The 24264-nt window shown below is 40.3% G+C and overlaps 2 protein-coding genes and 1 long non-coding RNA gene across 6 annotated transcripts; 2 read left to right on the plus strand and 1 right to left on the minus strand.

Moving 5' to 3' along the window:
• LOC147313276 (complement C1q tumor necrosis factor-related protein 3-like) lies at positions 1-9075 on the minus strand. The gene is made up of 3 exons (XM_086262930.1): positions 9060-9075; positions 8894-9013; positions 1-1021 (listed from the first exon to the last, which is right to left on the minus strand). The coding sequence occupies exons 1-3, from the start codon at positions 9073-9075 to the stop codon at positions 741-743; spliced, it is 417 nt and encodes a 138-aa protein (XP_086119056.1). The 3' UTR covers positions 1-740.
• Positions 9076-9216: 141 nt separating this feature from the next.
• LOC147313277 (uncharacterized) lies at positions 9217-15793 on the plus strand. 3 transcript variants are annotated; one of them, XR_015125189.1, is made up of 4 exons: positions 9228-9355; positions 9515-9580; positions 9797-9859; positions 11120-15793. It is a non-coding gene; the product is annotated as an uncharacterized LOC147313277 (long non-coding RNA). The 3 variants fall into 3 exon arrangements; XR_015125188.1 differs by having other exon boundaries at positions 9217-9580; XR_015125190.1 differs by having other exon boundaries at positions 9217-9580; positions 12414-15793.
• Positions 15794-19311: 3518 nt separating this feature from the next.
• Positions 19312-23881, plus strand: LOC147313278 (uncharacterized). 2 transcript variants are annotated; one of them, XM_086265337.1, is made up of 3 exons: positions 19323-19440; positions 19665-19745; positions 20927-23881. In XM_086265337.1, exon 3 carries the CDS (start codon positions 21253-21255, stop codon positions 22819-22821), a length of 1569 nt encoding a protein of 522 aa, XP_086121463.1. In that variant the 5' UTR covers positions 19323-19440; positions 19665-19745; positions 20927-21252; the 3' UTR covers positions 22822-23881. The 2 variants fall into 2 exon arrangements, with proteins under 2 accessions (XP_086121462.1, XP_086121463.1); XM_086265336.1 differs by lacking the exon at positions 19665-19745 and having other exon boundaries at positions 19312-19440.
• The last annotated feature ends 383 nt before the right edge of the window (positions 23882-24264 follow it).

Here is a 24264-nt window from a genome sequence, read left to right on the forward strand (position 1 = left end):
AATAATTTTATTAAATAGTTTTTAGTTCTTACTACAGAGGGGTGGCCTCACTTATTCGATTCATTCAGAAATATTATTATTATCATCATTTATCAGTACATATCCATAATTTTATATCTATGTATACAAACATAGCTGATACTTGTGAGACATAATCAGAGGTGGAAGCATCACAGCAGATGCCTTTGTGTCAAAGTAACTGAGGCTTAGTGTGTTTGCCACTAAACGCTTTCCCTGTATCTTAAAGAGAAACTCAACAGAGTGTCACCTGGCAGAAAGTTGTCAATATATGCAGCAGGTTCAGCTTTTTCAAGGTTACTCAGTAGTCTGGCGTTATTATGAACGACGCAAGTGCGGTTCTGTAAGGTCAAGCAATGCATGATTGATCCAAAATGTTTGGGAGTGGGGGAATCAACCACTGATCTCAGCACAGCTATAGTCAGAGGCAGAATACCAGGGCGGTGGCTGCGATAAAGCCAGTTAGGCTGGATGTAGACTGGTGTACTGGTATACAATATATACAGAATAACAATACTGTCCTTAACGTTTATACTCTCTATGAAACTTCTGAAAATGAGGAGGACTATCTTGGTAGGCTGGTTCTTATTTCTCATTTATTCTAGATAACAGTACTATTTAGTGCACATGTTTTGGGTGATTTTAATGCTGTCAAACTTTCTCTTTCTTGACTCTACCAAGCCTCAGCAATTGCCACTGTCCTCTTCTCCAGGGCAGGTGTCTCAGGCTCCGCTCATGGGGAAGACGAGGAAGCCAGTGAAGGTGCTGAGCCGACCTTGGTCAAAGATGCTGCTGTTTTTCAAGAGGGTGATCCAGAGGCGGTCATCCTGTTCCAGGATCAGTGTCATGCCATTGGAGGTGCTGCTGTGTGGTCCCACCGTGTCCTGGACTGCAAACATGTTCTCGCCGTTCTTCATCAGAGCTGCATGCATGGACTTGGAGTTTCCAGTCAGCCCGGTGAAGTGGATGTAGTACAGTCCTTTGATGGGGGCAGAGAAGATGCCTGCAGTCATAGAGAAGGGATAAATGCCTTAAAATACTTCTTAATAGGGCATGTGGTACTTCAAATGAAACAAACCGCACACTCCCTGTATGATCCGATCTCTGCTTTTACCCTGAGCTGACCAGGTGTGTCGGACCTGTGTTGGCGTTGTAGCCATTGCCGTTGTTTGTTGTCACCTTCTCAAACACGAGCCTGGTGTCGGTGTCATGCGGCCCCTAAAATCTCCATTCCAAGCTGGTGTTTATAAGCGAGGTTTGATGCAGGTTAGCTCTCTCTGTTCACCTCAGTCTTCAGCTTTGTATTTACTGGGAAGGGGTGCCGACGTGATCTCCGCCCACTCAGATGTTTCAGGTCACTCTGACAGTTTTATCCTTTGGGTTTTGTGTCCTTTCAGAGACATTTTTACAAATGAAACGGACTTGTGAATTCGACCACTTGTTTAACACACTAACTGTAATTTGGTTCCTGTTTATTGTGCCTGACTATGATGGCTGTGTGTTCTCGTTTATTTTATTTTATTATCCTGAACCAGTTCAATAATTTCCTGGCATGACTAGCAGCTTTTTAAAAAGTCAGTCCCTTCCAGTCTCAAGTTGAACTTTAGGCTTTCTGTTCGTTCAGCTTCAGAGTTTCAGTAGATTCTGTTCATGAAAAGTTTGTTTCTAACCCTTAAACTAGGGTACACCTAGGTTACCCTTAAACTTACAAACACAGTTTAACCTCAGGACCCCAAAAGGTCCCAAGGCAACAGGTGATATAGCAATATCATATACAAATAAATTTTTCATTTTTTTCACATCAAATCTTTTCAACAACTTCAGACCTAACCATAGGTATAAAGTTTATCATTATTTTTAATTATTTTTTTATGTTTTTATGCCCTTATTGTCATAAAGACCCCTGTTTTTTTATGGGAAAACCCATAATCTGCAATATTTTCCAAAAATTAGTTGCAGAATAGCATATTTGCCATAAGGTTATTACAGCCTTGAATAGGTCAATAACTGATAACAGCATTGATTTGGATGCATTATTATTTTTGGAACAATGAAAATTTATTGCAAAAACAAAATGAACTGAGCTGAACAAACTCAAAAACAAACTGAACAAAGATGTAATTTACATTTTATAACATGAACCATAAAGCGTTTTCAGATGGATTTGGCAGACTGGGGCATCACATTTGCAGCAGTTGGTTAGGATCCTTTTGCACTGTTTGCACGATGCGCACTGTTTCCACTTTTTGGAAGGCTCCTCCTCCTCCTGCACTTGGCCCTGGGCTTGTAAGACCAGGCTGGCTGCAAACGGTGGCAGGTGGCTTCTCTTCACCATGGTCGGGGTGGTGAGGGCTCTGCCAACCTGCTCTATGAACAGACGCTGCCTGTAGTGCTTTGCTCTGTTCCAGTCCGGCTCCACAGTAGTGAACAGGACAAAAGCATTGTAGCAACTTATGTCAATCATGTGATACAGCAGACACATGGGCCAGCTACATGTGGAGTAGATTCCACAAACCAGCAAAAGAAAAAAAAATGATGACATGACATGAATAGATTTATACAGCCATAGACAAGAGATGCCCCCCCCCCCCCCCCCCCCCCCCACTTCTGTAACTATCAAAAATTATCATAATCACATCTATGTTATCAGATAACATGTCGAACTCCAGGCCTCGAGGGCCGGTGTCCTGCAGGTTTTAGATGTGTCCTTGATCCAACATAGCTGATTTAAATGACTGAATGACCTCCCCGACATGTCTTGAAGTTCTCCAGAGGCCTGGTAATGAACTGATCACTTCATTCAGGTGTGTTGACCCAGAGTGAGATCTAAAACCTGCAGGACACCGGCCCTCGAGGCCTGGAGTTCGACACCCCTGCTCTAAATTGAGTGTGCGCTTCATGGTGTCTGTGCAGAAGTGATATGTTTTTTTTATTTCAGGCGATAACGATATATATCACGATATAAGCCAAATAACTATATTTGTAAAATTTAAATGTGCCGTTGCTCACAAGTAAAATGTGAAATAATCAGCAGCTTGTTTTTATTTAAATATTTATTTCCCATAATAAGTTCAACAGGGTAGATGTAGTTAAGGAACATGAGACTTTTTCAGATAAATAAAGGCAAATATTGCAAACTACACAAAAGGCAGCCGCTAAAGCGTTTAAGTTTCAAAATAGAACAAACGAAACAGACTAAATTGTCAATTCCACTTAGAAACAAAATATTAATTCTAAAAATAAATCTTAGTTTGTTTTACAGAAGAACAGACAAAACTGACTAACTTTTGTCAATATCAAATAAACTGAGAACTAAAAGGAAATTCTCAATCTCTCCTTGTTGTATAGCTTAGCTTTTCAAACAGTTTTAACAGTTACTTTAGTCTGACAAAAGCCGAATGACGAATTAGCGCTTCCAGTCAGAGACTGAGGCTACGTCCACACGTACACGGGTATTTTTGAAAACTGAGATTTTCCGTTTTCGTTTTAAAAAATAATCCCGTCCACACATAAAGGCAGAAATGAAGGAAAACGCTGCTATGAACATGCCAAAGCAGCAGGTGGCGCTAGATTCCTAACTGTGCAGAAATGTTGGCCAATCAGAAGTCTAGAAGCCTCGGTGGGAAAAAGTAAACAAAGCTGGGGCATAGAAGCAGAACCGAGTCGTATGTGTGGAGTGACAGTAACTGTGTGTTTAAGTAAGCATTTAAACACTGCAGAGAGTAGAATTAACAGTATTGTAGAAATTCATTTCACCGAAACAATAACGTGGCGCACAGTGTGACGTCAAAAAATGCGCACACCTTTGACGCTGCGTTTTCTCCATTTTTCTAGTCCACACGTAAATGCAAAAACGGAGTTTTCAAAAATCTTCGTTTTCAGTGACCAAAAACGCCGTTTACGTGTGGACGAAAGGTGCAAACGCATATAAAAATCTGCGTTCTCAAAAATACCCGGGTACGTGTGGACGTAGCGCATGCACCAGTTTATTGTATTTCCAGACTTGCTTTCGGAACAATTTACAGTGCACGCTACTCTGTTTTTTGTCAGACTTAAAATAGCCGAAATACCTTCACACTACGGAACTTCTATGGCTCTTCCGTTCGACAATCTCTCCGGCGTTGGAACCATCATCTGTTTTCTCTTCGGTCACGCTCGGTTGATTTCCTCCATTACCCGGGCAGTACGGTGGCTGGCTGCTTCCCAAACAAATACACATGTGCGGCTTGGCACTTGTGCTGTACGTAACAAGTCACGTGACGTGACGCTGCGGCTGTGATTGGTTCGGCTCTGCGCTACGTAATTTGGATTGGCTGTTCTTTTTTTTTTTTTTTTTAAGAGGACAAGAGCGGTGAGGTCTATCGCGATAGTTTAATTTTTCTATCGAGAAAAAGTTATATCGCGATACATATCGTTATCGTTCTATCGCCCAGCTCTAGTGACCAGTAAGACCAGGCTGCAAACTATTCTCACAGACTTCAAAGGTGCCCCTGCATAAACGTGCTATACCATGCATCCAATAAGAGAGCGGAGGCTTTCTTCCTCTCTCCCTCCTGCACTGTTCCTGTGCTACTGGGAGTGTAATTACCGCCCCTCCCCCGTCTGCTCAGCAAACACATGGCTGTGTTTGCACCCCTCCCTCCTCTGCTCAGCGCAAACACTAGTGATGTGTGATACCACTGATTTCCTTTCCGATCCGATACCAAGTAATATTCAGGGTGGTATCGACAATACTGATCCGATACCGATACTTTGTACAAAAACGTATTTTATTTATTGTATCTCAAATTACAGCGTCATAATGATTACAGGACACCAGATTACTTGTTCTTATCACTTAATAATGCAGGGTTCATCATATAGAAATAAAAAAAAAAACTGAAGTTGTGCGCTATTTGAACACCTTGCCTGCCTGCAGCACTAAAGGACTCCGTGAGAGACGTCTGTCTCGCCCTAGCAGCACCTGTCCCTCTCCTCCTCTTCAGTTCGCCTCAACATATGCTCGTCATGTTCTGTGATATGATTTGTACTGAGATGTTTGACAAGGTTAGTGATGTTGCCACAACCTTACTTGCCAACCCTCCCGATTTTTCTGTGAGACCCGAATTTCAGTGCCCCTCCTGACAATCTCCCGGAGCCACAATTCTCCCGAATTTCTCCCGATTTTCCACCCAGACAACAAAATTGAAAAGCTATATCGCAGAATTCATAGCGCAGCCCAGCCAATTCCAGTTTCCAACAATGGCGGCAGCTACTTAGTTTTAATATTACTCTTATTTCTTTTTCTGGGTTGCAAAAAGACTTTTAACATATTTTCAGGTGAGAATGTAGCTGTGTAAACTTCAAATATCTGAGCCAACTGACACATCGTCTTCAAACCCCCGCGGTCTTTCGCTACTCGGGTTAAACATGAGATATAAGTCACTTTGATAACTTAAAAATGTTATTGTTTGGTTTTTTCTGTGTTTTATTTGTTCGTGAGTAAATCGGTTTGGCTGAGATTAAAGTTATTAGATTAGATTAAATTAAATGTAACTTTATAAATCCCTCGGCAGGGTTCCTCCGGGGTTTTCACACAGCTGAATAAACGTCAAACAGAAAACTGATTAAACTGAAGTGTGAGACGGTCGAGAATTTAAGTCAGCGCCCGGTTATATTTTAGATAGCAAGGAGCAGACGGCCGAGTTTCACTCCACCGAGGGAGCTCGTGACGTACTACCCGGCTTTCTTTAGACCACAAAGGGCGGGTCCTCAGGTGGAAGCAGCCTCTGAATTTGGACACCCCCGCTGTTTCCGGGCCGGCCAATAATAACGGTGACATTTAACGTATTTTATCCGATAAATAAACACTGCAAAATGTATTTATCACCCCCCCCCCAACAGCCCCTTTGAATGTCTCCCTAATTCTGAGGTCTCAAGGTTGGCAAGTATGCCCACAACACCTCACTTTTTTGCCACATGTATCGCAAACCACGTCTCAGCTGTTTGTGGCGGTAAAATACGTTCACACAATTACGCTCAGTAGTGATGTGCGGATCGATCCTGAAATATCGATTCCTCCGATATCAGTCATTTATGTTCTAGAATCGATTCTCACATTAAAATATCGATATATTAGTAATTTAGGGTAGATTTGTAGTTTATCATTAACAGGAACAGTGGAAAGAAACTATAACATTCGGATTGTCTACATTCAAAGGAACTACTTCCTCTTCCGCCTTTCATAGTCATGTGCAAAATACAGCTGTATAAATGTCGCAGCCCCTGGCGTGCGCACTCACAACAATGGCTGAGCATTAGTGATGTGCGATACCACTGATTTCCTTTCTGATCAATACCAAGTAAAATTCAGGGTGGTATCGACACACATGACTCTATTTACGCTCAGCCATCGTTGTGAGTGTGCTCGCCAGGGGCTGCTACACATTTATACAGCCGTATTTCCTATATGACTATGAAAGGCGTAAGAGGAAGTAGTTCCTTCCAATTTAGACGATCCGAATGATATAGTTTCTTTCCACTGTGTTCCTGTTAATAATAAACTACAAATTTACCCCAAAGTACTAAAATATAGATATTTTAATACGAGAATCAATTATAGAACAGAAATTACTCGTGTCGGAAGAATCGATATTTCAATATCGATCCGCACACCACTAGTGTAGACATGTGTTAGAAGGAAGGTGTCAGAAACCCAGCGAGCAGTGTGTGAAGAGACCTAATCCTAACCCCTGAGTCATTACTGAGTGTATGTGACCACATGATGAAGATGGACGTTCTTTAAATTTGTTCTAGAAGTACAAATTCAGGTAAGCAGACGTGCGTGGATGAGAGCTGAAACCAGGGGCAATGTATCAAAGCACCCCCAAAGATTTCTTACTTTTTTATGACAATATTACTGTTTGTGTGACACACTACTAAAAATATAAAAAGCATACAGTACTTGGTTGAGACGTAACATTTTAACAACAAAAGTATAGATACCCCCCTCCCAAAATGGTTTGTTCCAGCTCTCCCCTACTCTGGCTCTAGCACTCTTGCTGCCAGAGCAAGCGGAGGTGTAAGTGCCTGGCTTAAAACAAGACATGTTAGATGCATTTAACCTTCAGCTACTCTTTATATAGTTAGGTAGGAGTCAGACCATGTTTCTTTTTAGCTGAAAAACATTACACCAGGTAACTTGCAGTGTTGAAAACTTTTCTGTTGATGTTTGCTACCCTACAATCCTACGCCCTACTCTTTAGTAAAATCAGTGACATCTGACTGTCCTGTTGCTCCCATTGAAATGTATACAGCCTATTTAAAATCTAAAACTTAAAATTGTCTGTAACCTACTGTTGTTACCTACTGTCCTGTTTGAAATGGATACTAACTAGCTAACTGAGTGAATGCCCAATAACCAGTGTTGGGAAGGTTACTTTTAAAATGTATTCCATTACAGAATACATGCCCCAAAATGTATTCTGTAACGTATTCCGTTACGTTACTCGATGAGAGTAACATATTCTGAATACTTTGGATTACTTAATGCAGACCTTCCCAAAGTGTGGGGCCTAGGGGACGCAGAGCCATGGCAGGGGGGGCGCGGGATGACAGGGGGGGGGGGGGGGGGGGGGGACAAAACGCTTGGACACTGCTAGCACGGACGCCTACAGAAACGCAAAGCAGGAGATGAAGCATAGCTGAATATGTTTCCAAATCAACTTCATTCGTGATTTTTAGTTCACAAACACTTCTTGTAATGACTAACTACTCCTGACAATTTGGAGATATACATACTATACTATACTTTATACAGTACAGTTACAGCGGGCTACAAATAATATCAGGCTGATCCTGCCACGATTTGTTCCCCCGGTTCAAATCACGGACAAACAGTATCCCAGTTGTTTATGTTTTTAAACCTATTTTGCACAGAGGCATTTTTGGAAAAATGTATTGATAGCAATGTTGAAATTTATTACACAGGAAAAAAAACAAAACAACTACAAGTAAAATAATCACACTGTGATGCCTCTGCCTTTCTAAATGGAGGGGCAGTAACTGCATGTGTATGTAAGCATGTAAAACCTGCAGATAGTCAGATTAACAGTATTTTGTCTCTATCTGCCAATCTGCAATTCCTCTCATGTAAACAATAACGTGGCACACAGCGTGACGTGAAAAAAGGCACATACCTTTGACACTGCATGAGGAACTCTGTATTCCTCATCCACACGGAAACGCAAAAAAGGAGTTTTTAAAAAAATCTCTCCGTTTTCAGTGATTCGAAAAGTCGTTTACGTGTGGACGAAACAGCTGCGTTTTCAAAAATACCCGTGTAGGTGCGGACGTAGCGTAAAAGAGTTAGTTATTTATTTTCTTACTACCTGCAATTTATTGCAGATTACTTGTACTTGCTTAATTGTTTACTAAATGTTTGAGGTGTGAAATAAACCGCAATGGAGCAAAATATGGGTGTGTGTGGTTGGAGGATGTGTGCGTGCATGTGTGCGCGTGCACGCGCGGGGGGGGGGAGGGGGGCGCAACATTTTTCTTGTAAAACAAAGGGGGGCGCAGCAAAAACAAGTTTGGGAACCACTGACTTAATATATTATCATGCTGTTTACAACTACGTGAATGTGCTATTGCTGTGATTTATTACTGTTACTGAAGGTCCGCGGCTCCGAACTGTAGTAAAGGGACCTCTGACTAACACGTCAGGAGCACGTCAGGTTCCGTGTCGGGCTCGTAGCCGAAAACTAGCTTTACTTTGTTGTCTGGGTCAACTTTGCTTGCGAGAGACAGAGAGAGGCGTTGAAAGGCTGCTCCAACGGAACTTATTGTTTCAGAGGAAAACAGCAACACAGCGTACAGTCGAGTCTTAATAGCTTACTTACAACTGGGCTCCTCAGGCACTCTTCTTGGCTGCAGTGGTTATTATTATATTTACATGCTTCCAGCTCCCGCTTTTGCTCGATGACAACTCGTACTTTCCCTTTTTCTCCCTCCCTCGCTCACAGACACATAACGGGTATGGCAGTCCATTCTCCCTGCAGCACGGACTACACTGCCCATGATGCTACATTCTTTAGAGCTATGCTTGTAGCATTCTGCCTATTAGCTTAGCACAACAACAACAACAAAAAGGCGCTCTCTCAGTCAGGAAACACGCAGAGAGAGAGCGTCACCCTGTAACCATGGCAACCGTAACGCTGCCGCCTGGAACAACAGAACATAGCTGTCAAACAAAACCAAAACAGTCCTGACCCATGACAATATGAAACAGGAAAGTACCGCTGTGCAATCCATTTATTTCAACAAAGTAACTGTATTCTAAATACCACCTTTTTAAACGGTAACTGTAACGGAATACAGTTACTCATATTTTGTATTTTAAATACGTAACGCGGTACATGTATCCCGTTACTCCCCAACACTGCCAATAACCTTATAACTCCCGTTGTGTGTGTGTGTGTGTGTGTGTGTGTGTGTGTGTGTGTGTGTGTGTGTACAGAGCGACAGCCAGGTTCATAATGGATATAAGGAAGTTTATTCAAAAAAAAAAAGGAGCCACATTCAGGTAAAAGTGTAAAATCAAATGATCTGTCTCTCAAGAATAATGTTGGATCAGTATTTCAATGTTTATATCTTTTATTAGATGTTCATGTGGTTTGGTTATTTCCCTTTTGGTTGAAAGTACACTGAGAGAGGACTTTTTGTTAGTGATCTTAATATAATTTTTTTCACATTAATGTAATTTTTCATCTAATTGAATCTATTTGTGTATGTTTGTCAGTCTAAAGAGGGAGAGAGGAAAGAGGGAAATGTGAGGAGAAAGTACAAGGTCAGGAAGAACCAGGTAAGAAAACAGACAGGGAACAGTGACAGGCAAAACAGAAACTGTTAAACTGACAAAGAGAAAAAAACTGATTTTACTCTTACAGTCTGGAAGTTGTGTCCTCCCTATATTAAAGCTGCTATACAGAATCTGCAAAACAAACTGGGTTGAAACGTTTTTGACCCTCTTTAACAACACTCCAACATAACATTATAATTGATTGGGGAGATTAAAATTAATGATATATCCTTATGTGGTTCAGCCACAACTCTACTAAAACCTCAGCCAGTAATAGGTAGGCCAACTTTTGGACCGTCCAGTTGTCTGTATGACTGCCGCAGTACGTGCACCACATTTGCACACTATCAGAAAGTGCCAAACAGCCCTGGTGGAGTGAGGAACTGTAAAGAGAAGCAGAGCGCTCTGTTTATATTCTAAAAATGTTTTAAGCTAGCTTGTTTCAAAGATTCTGTACTGCAGCTTTAAATGTTTTCCAAAAGCACACATACACTTACCTTATCAGTGTTTCTCAAACTTTTTACAGTGTGTACCACCTGAGAAAATGTCAAGCTCTCCCAAGTACCACTATGAAGGCATCAAACTCATAAATCTTACAACACAAAATTAGTATCTGCAGTAAAGATTTTTTTTTCATACATTGTATACATTCTACCACAGGCAAAGTTGCCTCCATTTTTATAGTTTTTTATTAATATTTTGTAATAATTTATTCTGTTTTGGGAGGAGGTTTTTTTTTATGTATCTGTATTATATTGTTTACTTTTTACTCACTATGAGCATCATTCATTATTCTCCCCCAGTAATTAAGGTTAAGAGATGTATTTTTTTTTTTATTCCAATCCATTCTTCTTTTGCAGCATTTAAATAACCTTTATCAGATTTGATGGTTTTGTTACAGACTTTTCAAAAAGGTGTTTTGCTTTTCTTTCACGAATGTGGGGATTCAATTGTGTTAAAATGTACAAAACAGTGATGTCATGTTTTGTGACGAGGACCCAGGCACAGAGAGACTTGATGAATTTAAGAATCTTATGATTTAATAAAGAAATCGGAAAACTTCTGATTGGTGGAGGGGTCTCACATTTTCCCTGTTCTGTTTTTCACTAGTGTTGCATATGCTGGGGTCAGTGACATGTGACCATACATACAACCTTACAGAGGCTGCATCATGTGCCATCCTGGAGGAACTGGACTACCTAGTCCAGTTCCTCCAGGATGGCACATGATTACGTGCTAATGGCAGGTTTATGTGCCTCCCAGCACAGTCTCAGGAGCACGAAGGAGACTCCAGGAGCGCTGCGCAGGGCTGCAGAAGGCCTTGACTCATCAGCAGGACTGGTGTCTGCTCCTCTGTGCACGGAGGAAGAGGATGAGCGCCAAAAGAGCTATGCTGGTGTGAACGCCTTACCAAACAGACTTCATGAGGGCGACATGAGTCCTCGTTCAGTATGACTGGTTTGGGGATACTGAGAATATGCAGGAAGCTCTGGAGGATGATTCGAGCGATGCAACTGAGTGGACCTCATGCTCACCTGACCAAAATCCATTAGAATACCTCTGGGACGTTATGTTTGGGCAAAGTGGACTCACCTGTAGGTGGATTGTTTTCATTTCCATCAAACGATGTGGCATCTTTCATTTGTCAGAGCACATCTGTTGTGTTTTTAATGTGTAAAGATGTCCCACTTTAAACATGCATTAGGCAATGTTTCATATATTAAACACTTTTTATTGCCAGTGTGTGAACAGAAAAAAAAAAACAGAAAAAATATGTTTAGCTGTACTTCTCTGCTCTTTGCCATTAAATGGACTGAAGGAAGGAATGAAGGACTTAATCTCTTCTTTTAAGGCCGTTTTCCTTTGATTGGCAGTGCCTCTGCTTGCTCAGCAGGGGAGTGGACGTTGGGTATAGGTGAAATGAGTTCTGCTCTCCATTAAATCATCCTGATCCAAGAGTCGAAAAACCTGTAATCAACTGTTTGTGCACACACTGAGCCGAGTATTAGAAACTCGTTTAACAGGAACACCCACCATGGAATAGGAAGTGCGTGAAAGGAAGGAATAAAAGGTTCCCCTTACACGTACGTTCTCATTTTGAGCAATTATCAAAGAAGTTAATATTTTACTGTTCTGCAGGTATCTCAGGGGCTCTCTCAGTAAGCCAGTTACTCTGGTTATATCTGTAAGGGGGCGTGAGGGGCCTAGCCTTGGGACCCTTAAACCCTTAATTCAGCTTTTCTCTGAGTTAAAGCATTACATCAGAGGATTTGATGTCCTGACAGTAAGCTCTGAGAAAGCTGTGCTGTGATCAGTCTGTAATCAGATTCACAGAGAGCTGTAGGCTTTAATCTCTTCCTCCAGCTGTTTCCTCACTCATACGAGCACAGAAATCATCCACAGGAAGTTTGGAAAGCTTTTCCTCAAGTGTCACATGTCTCCCCTCATCCTCAGACTGAAGTTTAATGATTTATGAAGCTGCAGAGGGACACATCCTCATCGGTAGGTTGGACATCAGCTTAATGAGGTTTCTGACTGCCTTTTCTTAATCCTTCAGATGATCCGCTGGACTCTCGTTGTTTTAAAGGCATTTGTGTCACTGGATGAAACAAAAGTTACACAACGAGGGGCAAAATTCACATGGGAAACCGACATCAGTGTCAGCATTAACTCATTGTTTAGCTGAAAGTCTTCCTCGGCAGAAAGGGGAAACCAATCCATGACCACAACCAGGTGTGTACTGTAAATATGCTGTGCTGCTTGATGGCACCTTCTTCCAAATGTAATTCAGAACAAATTAACATTTCTGTAATTTTTCACTTTTTTTTCTCTTTTTTTTTTTGCTGTTGCTTTGCTGTCTGTGAAATCCATCAGCCGCCCACAGTGACATTAATTTTCTGTTTAGTAAATCCAAATATTTACAACCAAATTCTGCTGAGTCTTTAATATGTAAATTAATTTATTCTCAGATGATGTTCTCAGATCTAGATGCGTGCTTGACCATCCAGGGGGAAAAGTTGATTCTGTTTATCTGGACCAATATTCCCTCTAAGCTGCACGCATGCGCAATCGCACACTGCTGGCATGGTCTGCGCACAGAAAATCTGCACTGCGGACACAAAAAAAAATCCAACCTGAATTGAAATCAAAATAAATACACAACAATTCATTCTGTGCTTTTTTGCTGTGTGAGTCAGTAGTGACCGGTGACTGGCTGCTCCTGCCAGTGATGCGATTCACATTTGTATTTATGCAGCTAATCAACAAGCTGTGACAGCATCCTTATGTGCCGACACCGTTGTTTTAGCTAGCAAAGCGGTGTGGCCGATGTGGAGTGAAGACATGCTAATGACAACGTGTGCAAACATTGGAGATGTGAGCAGGACAGACGGAAAAATTAAGGTGAAGTTTAAGTTCTCAGTCAGATTTGTACGGAAGAGGATTAAGGCCACTGGAAAAAAAAGAAAAAGAATTCTGACTTTAATCTCAGAATTCTGACTTTTTTCTCAGAATTCTGAGATTAAAGTCAGAATTCTGACTTTTTTCAGAAGGACTGACAGACTGAAGATCTGCTTTGTGGGCTGGACCTCTTCAGACACCAGAATGAAAGCAGAACCTGCAATATGACTCACAACACCTCTCTGAGGTTTGACTGAGTCAAAAGAGTTTGTGATCCAACTGCATGTTGGAGGCCAAAGGTCAGCTGCTGGCTGTGAGAGGTAGGTCCTTGGGTCAGTCTGAATGTGACAAACACACTGTCAGTTGCTGAGGAGTCGAGTCCTTTTTAATAACGCTTTGGCACACGAGTCCCAGATCAGTTACAGATGCTAGCCCTCGAGCAGAGAGGGTTGGTGTTCTGTGCTGTGGCTCGAATGCAGGCTGAGATCACAAGAAGACCTGCGAGCTGCTGATGTTTCATGTGTATGACGATGTGAAGAGAAGGAAGCTGAATGCAGAGGTCAGTGTGACAGAGCGACAACAGGAATGTGACATCACTTAGATGTGTTTCTAATGTGGCAGCACAGTTTTCACTTTATTGTTTCTGACTTCAGGTGGTGCTCTCCGCCTCTGCCGCCAGGCCATGTTACACCACAGTTCAAGAGGGGGGCAATGAACGTGTCACAGGTGCGACTCACCTGACTTGACTACACCTGAGTGTGTGGTCAGGTGAGTCTGAGGAGGAGGACCTGTGTCCGTCACATGTCTGCTGGGACTCTACAGACACACAAATCTTGATGCAGGTGTAAAAACCACTGATGTTTGGAAATGCTGAGCTGGATTTGATCCAAACCTTCTGCTGTATTTATTTTTGTTTCATTCTCTATTTTCTGTAACAGAATGAAATAAATCAGGTTAAATTGTTTTCATTTGTCAGTGATGACAGTCATGCACCTGAGGGCATCATCAAACTGTTTTCATCTGAACCAAATATTTGCATAGATGTAAGATTATCTACAGCTGTTTTCAGTACCACTGATGTTAATTTAGTGTCTTTCTCTCCAGCTGATCTGAGTTAACTTGAGTAACTACCACCAGCTGCTTTGGCCTGTTCTTTTCTGTATCACATGGTGGCGCAGTGAGTCACTGTAACTTTCATTTAATTAGAGTTTATTTCCTGTAAACAAATATTAAATGATTTCTAACCAACTGCATCAATCTGTCTGTGATTAGCCGTCCACACTGAGCTCTGACAGCTGTACAAATAGCGTTGTTCCTGAAGTCACACCTTGGTATTTTGGTAAATCCAGATTTATTTATCTCAGTCCTGCAAACGGGAAGCCGGATTTTCAGGTCATTAACTGAGGCATGAAAATGTGCGGCCTCTCCTACTTCCTGTCAAACAGCAAGTTTGTCTCCACATAGGATTCCAGGAGCTCGGGAATCTGACGGCGTATCTCTGCTTTGAATCCTCGGTTTTGTGACGACAATCACAAACCTTCAGATTCTGTTTGCTGTCTTGACCCAAAAGAAGATGGCTGCCACACAGATCTGTTTCTCCGATCCTGTTTTTTCTGATCATATGCCAGTTCTGTTTGACATCTCTTTATCTAGAAATGAATTCAAGGGGCTTGTCCCTGCAAAGACATCTCATTTGTTAAATTGTTCCACGGCAGCACGGTTCTCCACCTACTATAATCAGTTCTCCATTCCTGAGACACTCCAATACGTAGAGGAACTCAGTTTTTGGTTTCATACCACTTGTCAGACTGTCTTGGATATTGTTGCTCCTCTAAAAATTAAGCATCCTAAGACAAAGCTTGAACCCTGGTTGAACGATGAAACCCGTGCTGTGAGGCGTGAATGTCGTAGGGCTGAGCGGAGATGGAAAAAAGATAACTTACAGGTCTCTTTACAAAGTTTAAGAGAGTGCTGGGCCTTATATCAGCTTACAATAAAAGAAGCAAAGCGGAAACACTTTGCAAATATTATTATGGTGAATTATCAGAAACCACACATATTGTTTAAGTCAATTGAGACTATTTTAAGCCCTCCCTCTGCTCTTAGTTTTGAGCCTTCACTTGAAATGTGTGAAAGGTTTCTGCACTTCTTTATAAACAAGGTAGCCTTGGCTAGGGCGCAGATTATTTTGCCCACATCTGACCCCTCTGATCTTCCAGTTTGCTCAGCTGTCTTTCAACAGTTTGAGTTGGTTACTCTTGCTCAGCTACAGGAGGTGGTGGTTCATTTAAAGCCTGTAGGCTCACCTTATGATCCTATCCCTCCCCTTTTGCTGAAAGAAGTTTTTTCTACCTTAGGTCCAACTATTTTAACCATTTTAAATAGCAGCCTTACTTCAGGTGTGGTTCCAAAGAATTTCAAAGATGCAATTGTGCAACCACTTCTTAAGAAACCTGGGCTAGATACAAACGCTGTTGAGAATTTTAGACCAATATCTAAGCTGCCCTTTTTATCTAAAGTCTTGGAAAAAATTGTATATGACCAATTGATCTCATACTTGAATGCACAAAATGTTCAGGAGATTTTTCAATCTGGTTTTAAAGCAATGCATAGCACTGAATCAGCACTTTTAAGAATTTTTAATGATATATTTTTATCATGTGATTCTGGTGAAAGTGTCATTCTTATTTTACTCGATTTAACTGCTGCATTTGACACTGTAGACCATGAAATTTTAATCTCACGTTTGGAGCAGTGTGTCGGTATAACACGTGTGGCTCTGAAATGGTTCAGGTCTTACTTAACAAACCGAACCTTTTCAGTTCGCTTAGGAAACTGTGAGTCCTCCCAAGCTCCGTTGTCTCATGGAGTACCACAGGGTTCCATTCTGGGCCCTATCCTGTTTTCACTTTATTTACTTCCATTGGGCTCAATTTTTAGAAAACACAGACTCTCGTTTCACTGTTATGCAGATGACTGCCAGATTTATGTTCCTCTTAAAAAGAAAGATGGGTCGTCTGTAAATCGTTTACAAACATGTCTGGAGGACGTCAAGTCGTGGTTGGCGCTAAACTTTCTTTGTTTTAATGATTCTAAAACTGAAGTAATGGTGTTCAGACCTGCCTCCACTGCTGTTCTGTGTGTTGATTTGCAATCCCTGAAATCATTCTGTAAACCAGAGATTGTTAATCTGGGTTTTAAAATGGATCCTGAGCTTAAGCTTGAAAGCCAGATCGGGTTGGTTGTAAGGTCTAGTTTCTTTCATCTGAGGCAACTGGCCAAAATTAAGCACTTTCTTACGAGACAGCAATTTGAAACAGTAATCCACGCTTTTGTAACCGTTCGGCTGGATTACTGTAATTCTCTTTATTTTGGGGTGAGTCGATCTTCTGTTCTTCGGCTGCAGTTAGTCCAGAATGCTGCTGCACGCCTTTTAACTGGCACTCATAGATACGAGCATATCACCCCAGTTTTATATTCACTTCATTGGCTGCCCGTGCATTTTAGGATCCATTTTAAGATGCTTTTATTTGTTTTTAAATGTTTGTCCAATGCTGCCCCTGTGTACCTCTCTGAGCTTCTTCATCCATACATACCTTCCCGGTCCCTCAGGTCGGCAGACCAGCTCCTCCTGAGTGTGCCCAGGACTAATCGTAAGCTCAGAGGGGATCGGGCGTTTGCTGTGGCAGCACCAAAATTGTGGAATGAGTTGCCTTTACATGTTAGACAGGCACCTTCCTTATCTGTTTTTAAATCACGTCTTAAAACATATTTATTTACCTTGGCTTTTAGCACAGCAGGACTTGTGGATGTCTCTTAATACGTTTCTTATTAATTATATTACTTTTAATTTTAAGATATTTTATATGTAATTTAAACTGTTTCCTCTCTGTTTTATATTTGTAGCACTTTGGTCAACATAGTTGGATGTAAAGTGCGTTATAAATAAAGATGCTATGCTATGCTATGCTATTTTGATGGGGCGAATGATCAGATTTCACAAACAAACAGAAAATCATTTATGAAGCTGATCTTTAGACCCGTTGAGGAAAAACCTGCTGCAGACACATGATCTAAGACGGCTGAGGTGCACTGGCACAACACAACCTCAGTGATACATCACCTGCCAGTAGAGATGCTTAGGTCACTCAGCCTTGGCACAAAAGGCGGTGAAGACAACGTGTGCAGGAAAGAGGTGAGCGGGATGGCATAGACCTTCCCAGCAAATGCCTATTCGATCCAAAATAAGACGGAAGAATGAGACTGTCTCACAGGCTGTTCACCTGCTACTGCATGATGTAAAGCTCAGGGCTTCACTGTGCAACTGGTTGTTGAGAGCTCAGCCTGATGTCCAATAACGACAGTCTGCTTACAGGAAGTGGGTGAATCTGCAGTCCGCTGCTCTGACCAGAGAGGAGATGACTGTGGACTCCAACACTGGTCTGCGCACAAACACACTCCATGTTTCTGTTGATCTGAATGATTATGGTATTTTCATAGGTTTTAGTTTAATGAAACAAATCAATCTTCTTCTACTCAAAAAACTGATCATGACAGAGACATGAAGATTCATCATGAGACTGATCAACAGGACATTTTAAATCAGAGTAAAGTTGTTTCTAAAACTTTAACGTTACTCATGTAAATAAAAACAAACACTTCTGTCTTCTAAATCTGTTCAACTCTAACGCTGCATGAATGAAGTTAGCAGCTGGAAAACATCTCTGTGTGAGAGTGATTCAAACAACACCAATAAAATACCACTGATGTGTTTTACGTGGATTTCAAACAGTACAGATGTTATTCTGATATGAAATGTCGATGTTTTATAGTTTGTAAATAAAGGCACCTCCATATTGGAGCCACTGCGTGGCAGTGATGCATCCTTGAACCTGTGTGACTTTGCCTGTGTGACAACAAAACTATCGACTACACTACTCACTAACTTCACAACACAAAACACTAACTTTAAACTCCAAACACGCTAAAAGTCACAATTCTTTCACATCTCAAAACTTTCTTTCTCTCTCTCGCTCTTTTGCTCTCTCTCTCTTTCGCTGCCATCACTCATAAAACTTCTCCGCCTTTCTAAACAATCAAATGCCATGATGCCGTATTATTATTATTTTTTTATTTGATTTACCATTTTTCCCCCAGTAAATATAAACAACAATAGTATTCAGGAAAAAGCTTTACGTATATATTTTTTTCATAACTCTGGCTTTATAGCCTATCAACACAATTTAAAAACTAGTATATAGTTTGAAGTCCACACTTTTTATACAAAAATGGAGAATCGGGGTTGTTTTGGGTTGAAAGCATCTTGTTACTATGTCATCTTAAATTGGTCATGCGATTGGTTTACCTTGACTATTTTATTCTTCCTCAGCCAATCAGCAGCACAATCGTCTGTGTTGAAAAATAGTAATGAGTCCACACCGCATTTTCTTGTTAGTAACAGCGTTTTAACGATAGAAATGGTAATTATTCAGATTAGTTACTGTTATTCCCATCACTGATGGGAATAACACTGATGGGAATAACAGTAACCACTAATCATTTCTACCACTCATAAATGGTAAATGGACTGATTCTTATATAGCGCTTTTCTACTCTCCTGGAGTACTCAAAGCGCTGTATGCAACGCTGTATACAAACTAGTGACGGTATTTAATAATCTATATCCACAAATGAAAATTGTAAATAAATGACATTAGATGAGCACAAATCTACGGAAGAGGATTAGGGCCACTGGGAAAAAAAAAGGATTCTGACTTTAATCTCAGAATTCTGACTTTAATCTCAGAATTCTGACTTTTTTCTCAGAATTCTGACTTTAATCTCAGAATTCTGACTTTAATCTCAGAATTCTGACTTTTTTCTCAGAATTATGACTTTAATCTCAGAATTCTGACTTTTTTCTCAGAATTATGACTTTAATCTCAGAATTATGACTTTTTTCTCAGAATTCTGACTTTAATCTCAGAATTCTGACTTTTTTCTCAGAATTCTGACTTTAATCTCAGAATTTTGAGGTGGGCACCTGCAGGCTTCCAGCTTCAGTGACAGCGATGTGTCCAGTTTGGCAGGTGGAGAACTAATTCACTAAATATGGTGGATATAAGTGATTTTTTGCGTGGCCGAGGGGTCCCGAAGATGCTATTTTATTAATGGAAGAGCAGAAGGTGAGTAACAAAAAGAGAAATCGTTTGGTGTCTCCTATTTCTACAGGAAAACAGTTACGGTACAGTTACGGTTAGCATGCTTGTTAGCTTATAATGTTATATAGGAATGAACGTGTTTCACGATGTTACAGTATACTAGGTGAATTGACGTTTTAACTGTTGTTGATCGCAGGATCATCCCAGATGGGTTCGTTGCATTTTATTTTATTGTTCTACTATTTCAGAGTTTTTCAAGGCAGTTAAACGGAGCTGTGTTACAGATGCTAGCCGCCTGCCAATATCACTGATATATTTGATGTGTACAAGTAAGTTACACTTAGTACAGCGGAGGGGAGAAACTGTAATGAATGTTTATGCGGATATTTCACTCAGAAAAATGGGTGGCGTTCATACACAGCCACCAACACAGCCCCGGTTGTTGTTCTGACGGTGGCCGACTGACGATCCCCTCACAACATGTTAGCTAACACAAACTAATGTAGTGCATGTAACTGTGTGTATACATTAGTGGTACAGTGTCGGAAGAAATGAGCAAACTGTTAACTGTTTATAATGTCAGAATGACATCATCGTTCTCCTGCACTGTGTAATGTATGTCAGCTCAAGAAGGAAATCATATCTTATACTCTGAGCTGCCCAGTGCACTTAACGCCTACGTGTGGAAATGGTAGGCTACACTACAGTTAACTACCGGTAAAAAACTTAATACAGTATTTGATTTTTTTTTTTTATAGAACAATAAAATAAAAAGTGCTGGCTGAGGAGCGCTGCCGCGTTGAACTTTGACCTCGGAGTGACGTGACGTATGTTCGCACAACCAATAGAAGTGCAGAAAGTCGCAAATCAGGCATATTGTTCGCATAAACACAAAAGTAAATAAATAAATAACGAAATAATCCCGATATTGTGCCAAAGACTGATTTACAATGTTACTTTGTGTTCTATGTGTAATACCTTTGCTTAAATGACTAAATGGACTGTGTATTTATGACTCTGCGTTATAGTCCTGCATACATAAGTAACATTCATATGTACAGATAAAAATGTACAGAGATATGTACACAAGCGTGTACACAAAAGTCTACTGCTGATCGAGCTGCTCAGTGGTCGTACAGTCTCATGCAGAGAGCGTGGAGGTGTTGTCCGTTGCCATTCCACCACTCCAGCAGACCACAACATAAAAGACAGCAGACGCCACCACAGTGTCGTAGAACATCCTTAGAAGACGTACTACCTACATCATAACCAATCAAGTCCTGCTTTTTTTAAATACAGAAGAGGATTTATTATTTACTGAAAGGCTATGCCTTAGTTTGCTTCTTTCATTATTGTGTTTCGCCCTGCATAAAATAGATAGCTTTTCTGACAACTACAGTCAGTACTCTCCTACTGGCATTAGCAGTGACCTAACAGCCTTAACCGTAATATTGCTTTGCAGTGTAAATGTTGCAGAAAATGACTGTCTTTTCTTTCTTCTTGTGTGCAGATTGACTGTGACGTCATAGCACTGATGGATGATGCAACTTTGGCAAACTACATGCCCTCGTACGGAGACCGAATTGCCCTCTTCAATTTCTGCAAAAGCAAGCAACCACTGTCAAAAAGAAAACTAGGACTTCTGCAAAAAGTTTGTGAGAAAATGCAAACCAGAAAAGAAAGTCCAAAGGAGAACACTTCACATACAGATGCAGGAATAAGACAGACAAAGAAGCAAAAGGCAACACGAAATGTTGAGATAGGATGGATACACAGTGATGGAAAAATAGCCAAACAGGTGAGAGCGAAGCAGGGAGGTGGCACTAGAAAATTCAAATGGCCACTGATGCTGGATTAAAAGATATTGTTCAGGAAGGAAAGAAACTTTTTTTTCCTGATGGCATATCTCCTAAGGGATGTGAAACAGATTTTGAGTTTGAGGTTTGGGACTTTAAACAGAACCACCTTACTGATGATACCTGCCAGTCTATTGGCAATATGTATGAGGCAGCGAGACTGACAATGTTACGCTTCTACATTGCAACAAAACCAAAAAATCCTGAAGAAGATGCCAGCGAGACATCTGAAGTGGTGTTTGTCTCAGCAAACAGTGGCAGTGACATTAATCCATTGCAAGTGGGGGAAGTCAGGGGTAATTTTGATGAAGTCATCGCTGGTTCAGGAATTTTAGATGATCCAGAAATTACTTTTGGTCCAATTTTTGATGCTGAAGAAGATACAGAAGACACATTAGTCTATGAGGGTTTTCTTGTCCCCCTCAGTCCACCTAATTCAGAGAACGTAATAACAATCACCATACGTCATACTGACACTTTACATGACATGATTACTGCTTTCTTTGATGAGGAGATTTTGAGCAAAACACTGAATGTGAAGCGCATACTTCCAGACAACACAGAAGAACCAGGCACTGGATCAGGAATACTAAGAGATGTACTCACATGCTTCTGGCATGAATTTTATGAGCGATGCACCCTACGTGCAACCGTTAAAGTGCCATTCATTCGCCATGATTTTCCTGCTGAAAAATGGAAGGCAGTTGGGCGAATACTCTTGAAAGGTTACCAAGAATGTCAGTATTTTCCAAATAAACTTGCAATCCCTTTTCTGGAACAAGTGCTTTTCAGTGGTGTTTACAGTGATCTTAAAGCACACTTTCTACAGTTTGTCAGCAGCCAAGAATGTGATGTTTTGATGGAAGCAGTAAAAGATTTCTCTGCAGTTGACTTGGATGATCTTGTGGAAGTTCTTGACAGTTATGGCTGTAGAAAAAGAATCACTGCTGAGACTCTTCCTACAATCCTTGATGAAATAGCACACAAAGAGCTTGTCCAAAAACCATTGTTTGTTATTGACTGCTGGAGGGAGATCATCGACTCCCATATCTCCCTCAGTCCGGAGGGTCTGACCAAATTATTCTCTGAACTGCAACCAACTTCAAAAAAAGTGTGCCAGCTACTGAAATTTGCTGTGGATTTGACTCCACAACAAAAAGAAGTGAAAAATCATCTCAAAAGATTCATCAGAGAGCTGGATAACATTAAACTTCAGAAATGTATGCGTTTCTGCACCGGATCTGACCTTATAGTAACAAACAGTATTTATGTGGAATTTCAAGATATGACAGAATTTACAAGAAGACCAGTCGGACACACGTGTGGGAATGTTCTGCAGCTAGCTAACAGCTATGAAAACTTCCCAGACTTTCGTTCTGAATTTAATGCAGTTCTTGAAAGTAATGTCTGGGTGATGGACATTGTTTACTCTCACAGCAATGCGCTACATTTGAACTGCTCATGCACACTAGACCATAACTGTAAAGAGATGTTAGGAATATGTATTTTTATGTATTTTGAACTTATACAGTATACTTTTTTTAATTAGAGAGAAGTTTCTCATCTCTGTTAGAAGTCCAGTTTTGGCTAATATTTCATTTTGTTTTATCATTTTGAGTTTTACATGATACAGTCACAAAACAAAACGAACGGGTACACTGTTTACTACCATATCCAGAGCTGTCTTCACCAAATCCAAGCTTTCCAGCTGTAAGACAGAAACCTTCAGCAAAAGCATGAAGAAAGATTATTAAAGATCTATAAACTATAATTAAACTGCTCTTAAACTTTCTTTGATGCACCATGTGTGGTGTGAGAGCTCAGCACAGTCAAATACTTTTGTAAGTAATTAGTAGTAAGACTAATTCATTCAGATGGTATTTTCTTATTAGGTCAGGGCTAAAACTGAACATAGTTATAACGTAAAAGTACTGCTGTTATGCAACACTGTATTGTAAAAGGAATAAGTACAATTTTATACTTTAGCATTTGTCATGTCTGAAAATATTTTGCTTTACAGTATATGCAATTTTTAGTTAAGGTAGGTTAAGGTATCAAAGTTTGTCATTTGTTGTTGATTACAAAGGTTCCATTTCAAGTTGGTGAAAATATTTTTTAAAATTCCAGTATTTTCTTAATGCCATATTGTTTCTAAGCATACCTGTTATTCATCCATCAAATTCATTCAAGCTGCTTAAAGGATTCAGTCTGTTTTGAAGACGGTTATTGATTACTGAGATCATAAATAAACACTGTACAGTTCAGTGCAGTGGTCAAGTGCTGTGATTATTCAGGCATCCTTTTGTAATGCCAAATTGTCATGTTCTCAGATATAGTATTAATCTTAACACCTGAAAAAATGTCTTGTTACTGCCAGAAATTATGCATTTTTATTTGTATGCATGTATGTTCTCAGCCATTCACACTTGTTTTTATTTCTATACCATAGATGACACTGGAGGAATATGTGATACCACAATAGCCAGTGTTCATGGTCTTTACAGTAAGTCACTGATGTATACTGATGCATAACAAGACTGTATGAGATCTATAAGTTTGTTTTAAAAGTTGAGTCATTCTTGTTACAGGGCAGTTTATATGGTTATGAGACTTAGCCATGTTATTGGCGTTGGCAAGAACAGGTTTCTTGTAAACTTTTTTTCAATAAAATGTTACTGTACACAGTACATTTGTATTGTTGTTTTGAATTTGTTCATCAAGCTCCTTATCTATTTGAACATGCCAGAATTCAAGAGACTGCCACACATGAGCTCAGTAACATGGAAGAATACCATTTATTTTTAATTTCAAACATTTCATAAAGATACACAAATATAAATGTAAAACATGTTGCACTTAATGTGACAATAACTTGGTTCCACTTGCAGGAACTGTTTTGTTGCACTGTTGCTGGGATACTACAAATAAAAGTCAAAATATTTTTGGTATGTTTCTTATCATTTTAGGATTCATGATATAAAGGAGCCTTGTG

Source organism: Aulonocara sp. 'chitande type north' Nkhata Bay, linkage group LG15, assembly GCF_057382095.1.
Source record: "Aulonocara sp. 'chitande type north' Nkhata Bay isolate Kocher_YH1m ecotype deep benthic linkage group LG15, A_spYH_male_GT1.1, whole genome shotgun sequence".
Lineage (NCBI taxonomy): Eukaryota > Metazoa > Chordata > Actinopteri > Cichliformes > Cichlidae > Aulonocara > Aulonocara sp. 'chitande type north' Nkhata Bay.

What these genes read in the sequence shown, in the direction of transcription:
- LOC147313276 (XM_086262930.1), bottom strand. An exon ending in CCTGAGGAGCCCAGTTGTAA is followed by an intron (nt 1,022 to 8,893) that starts GTAAGCTATTAA and finishes CTATGACTGCAG; the next exon opens with GCATCTTCTCTGCCCCCATC.
- LOC147313278 (XM_086265336.1), top strand. Translation starts at nt 21,253, where the DNA reads ATGGCCACTGATGCTGGATTAAAAGATATTGTTCAGGAAGGAAAGAAA.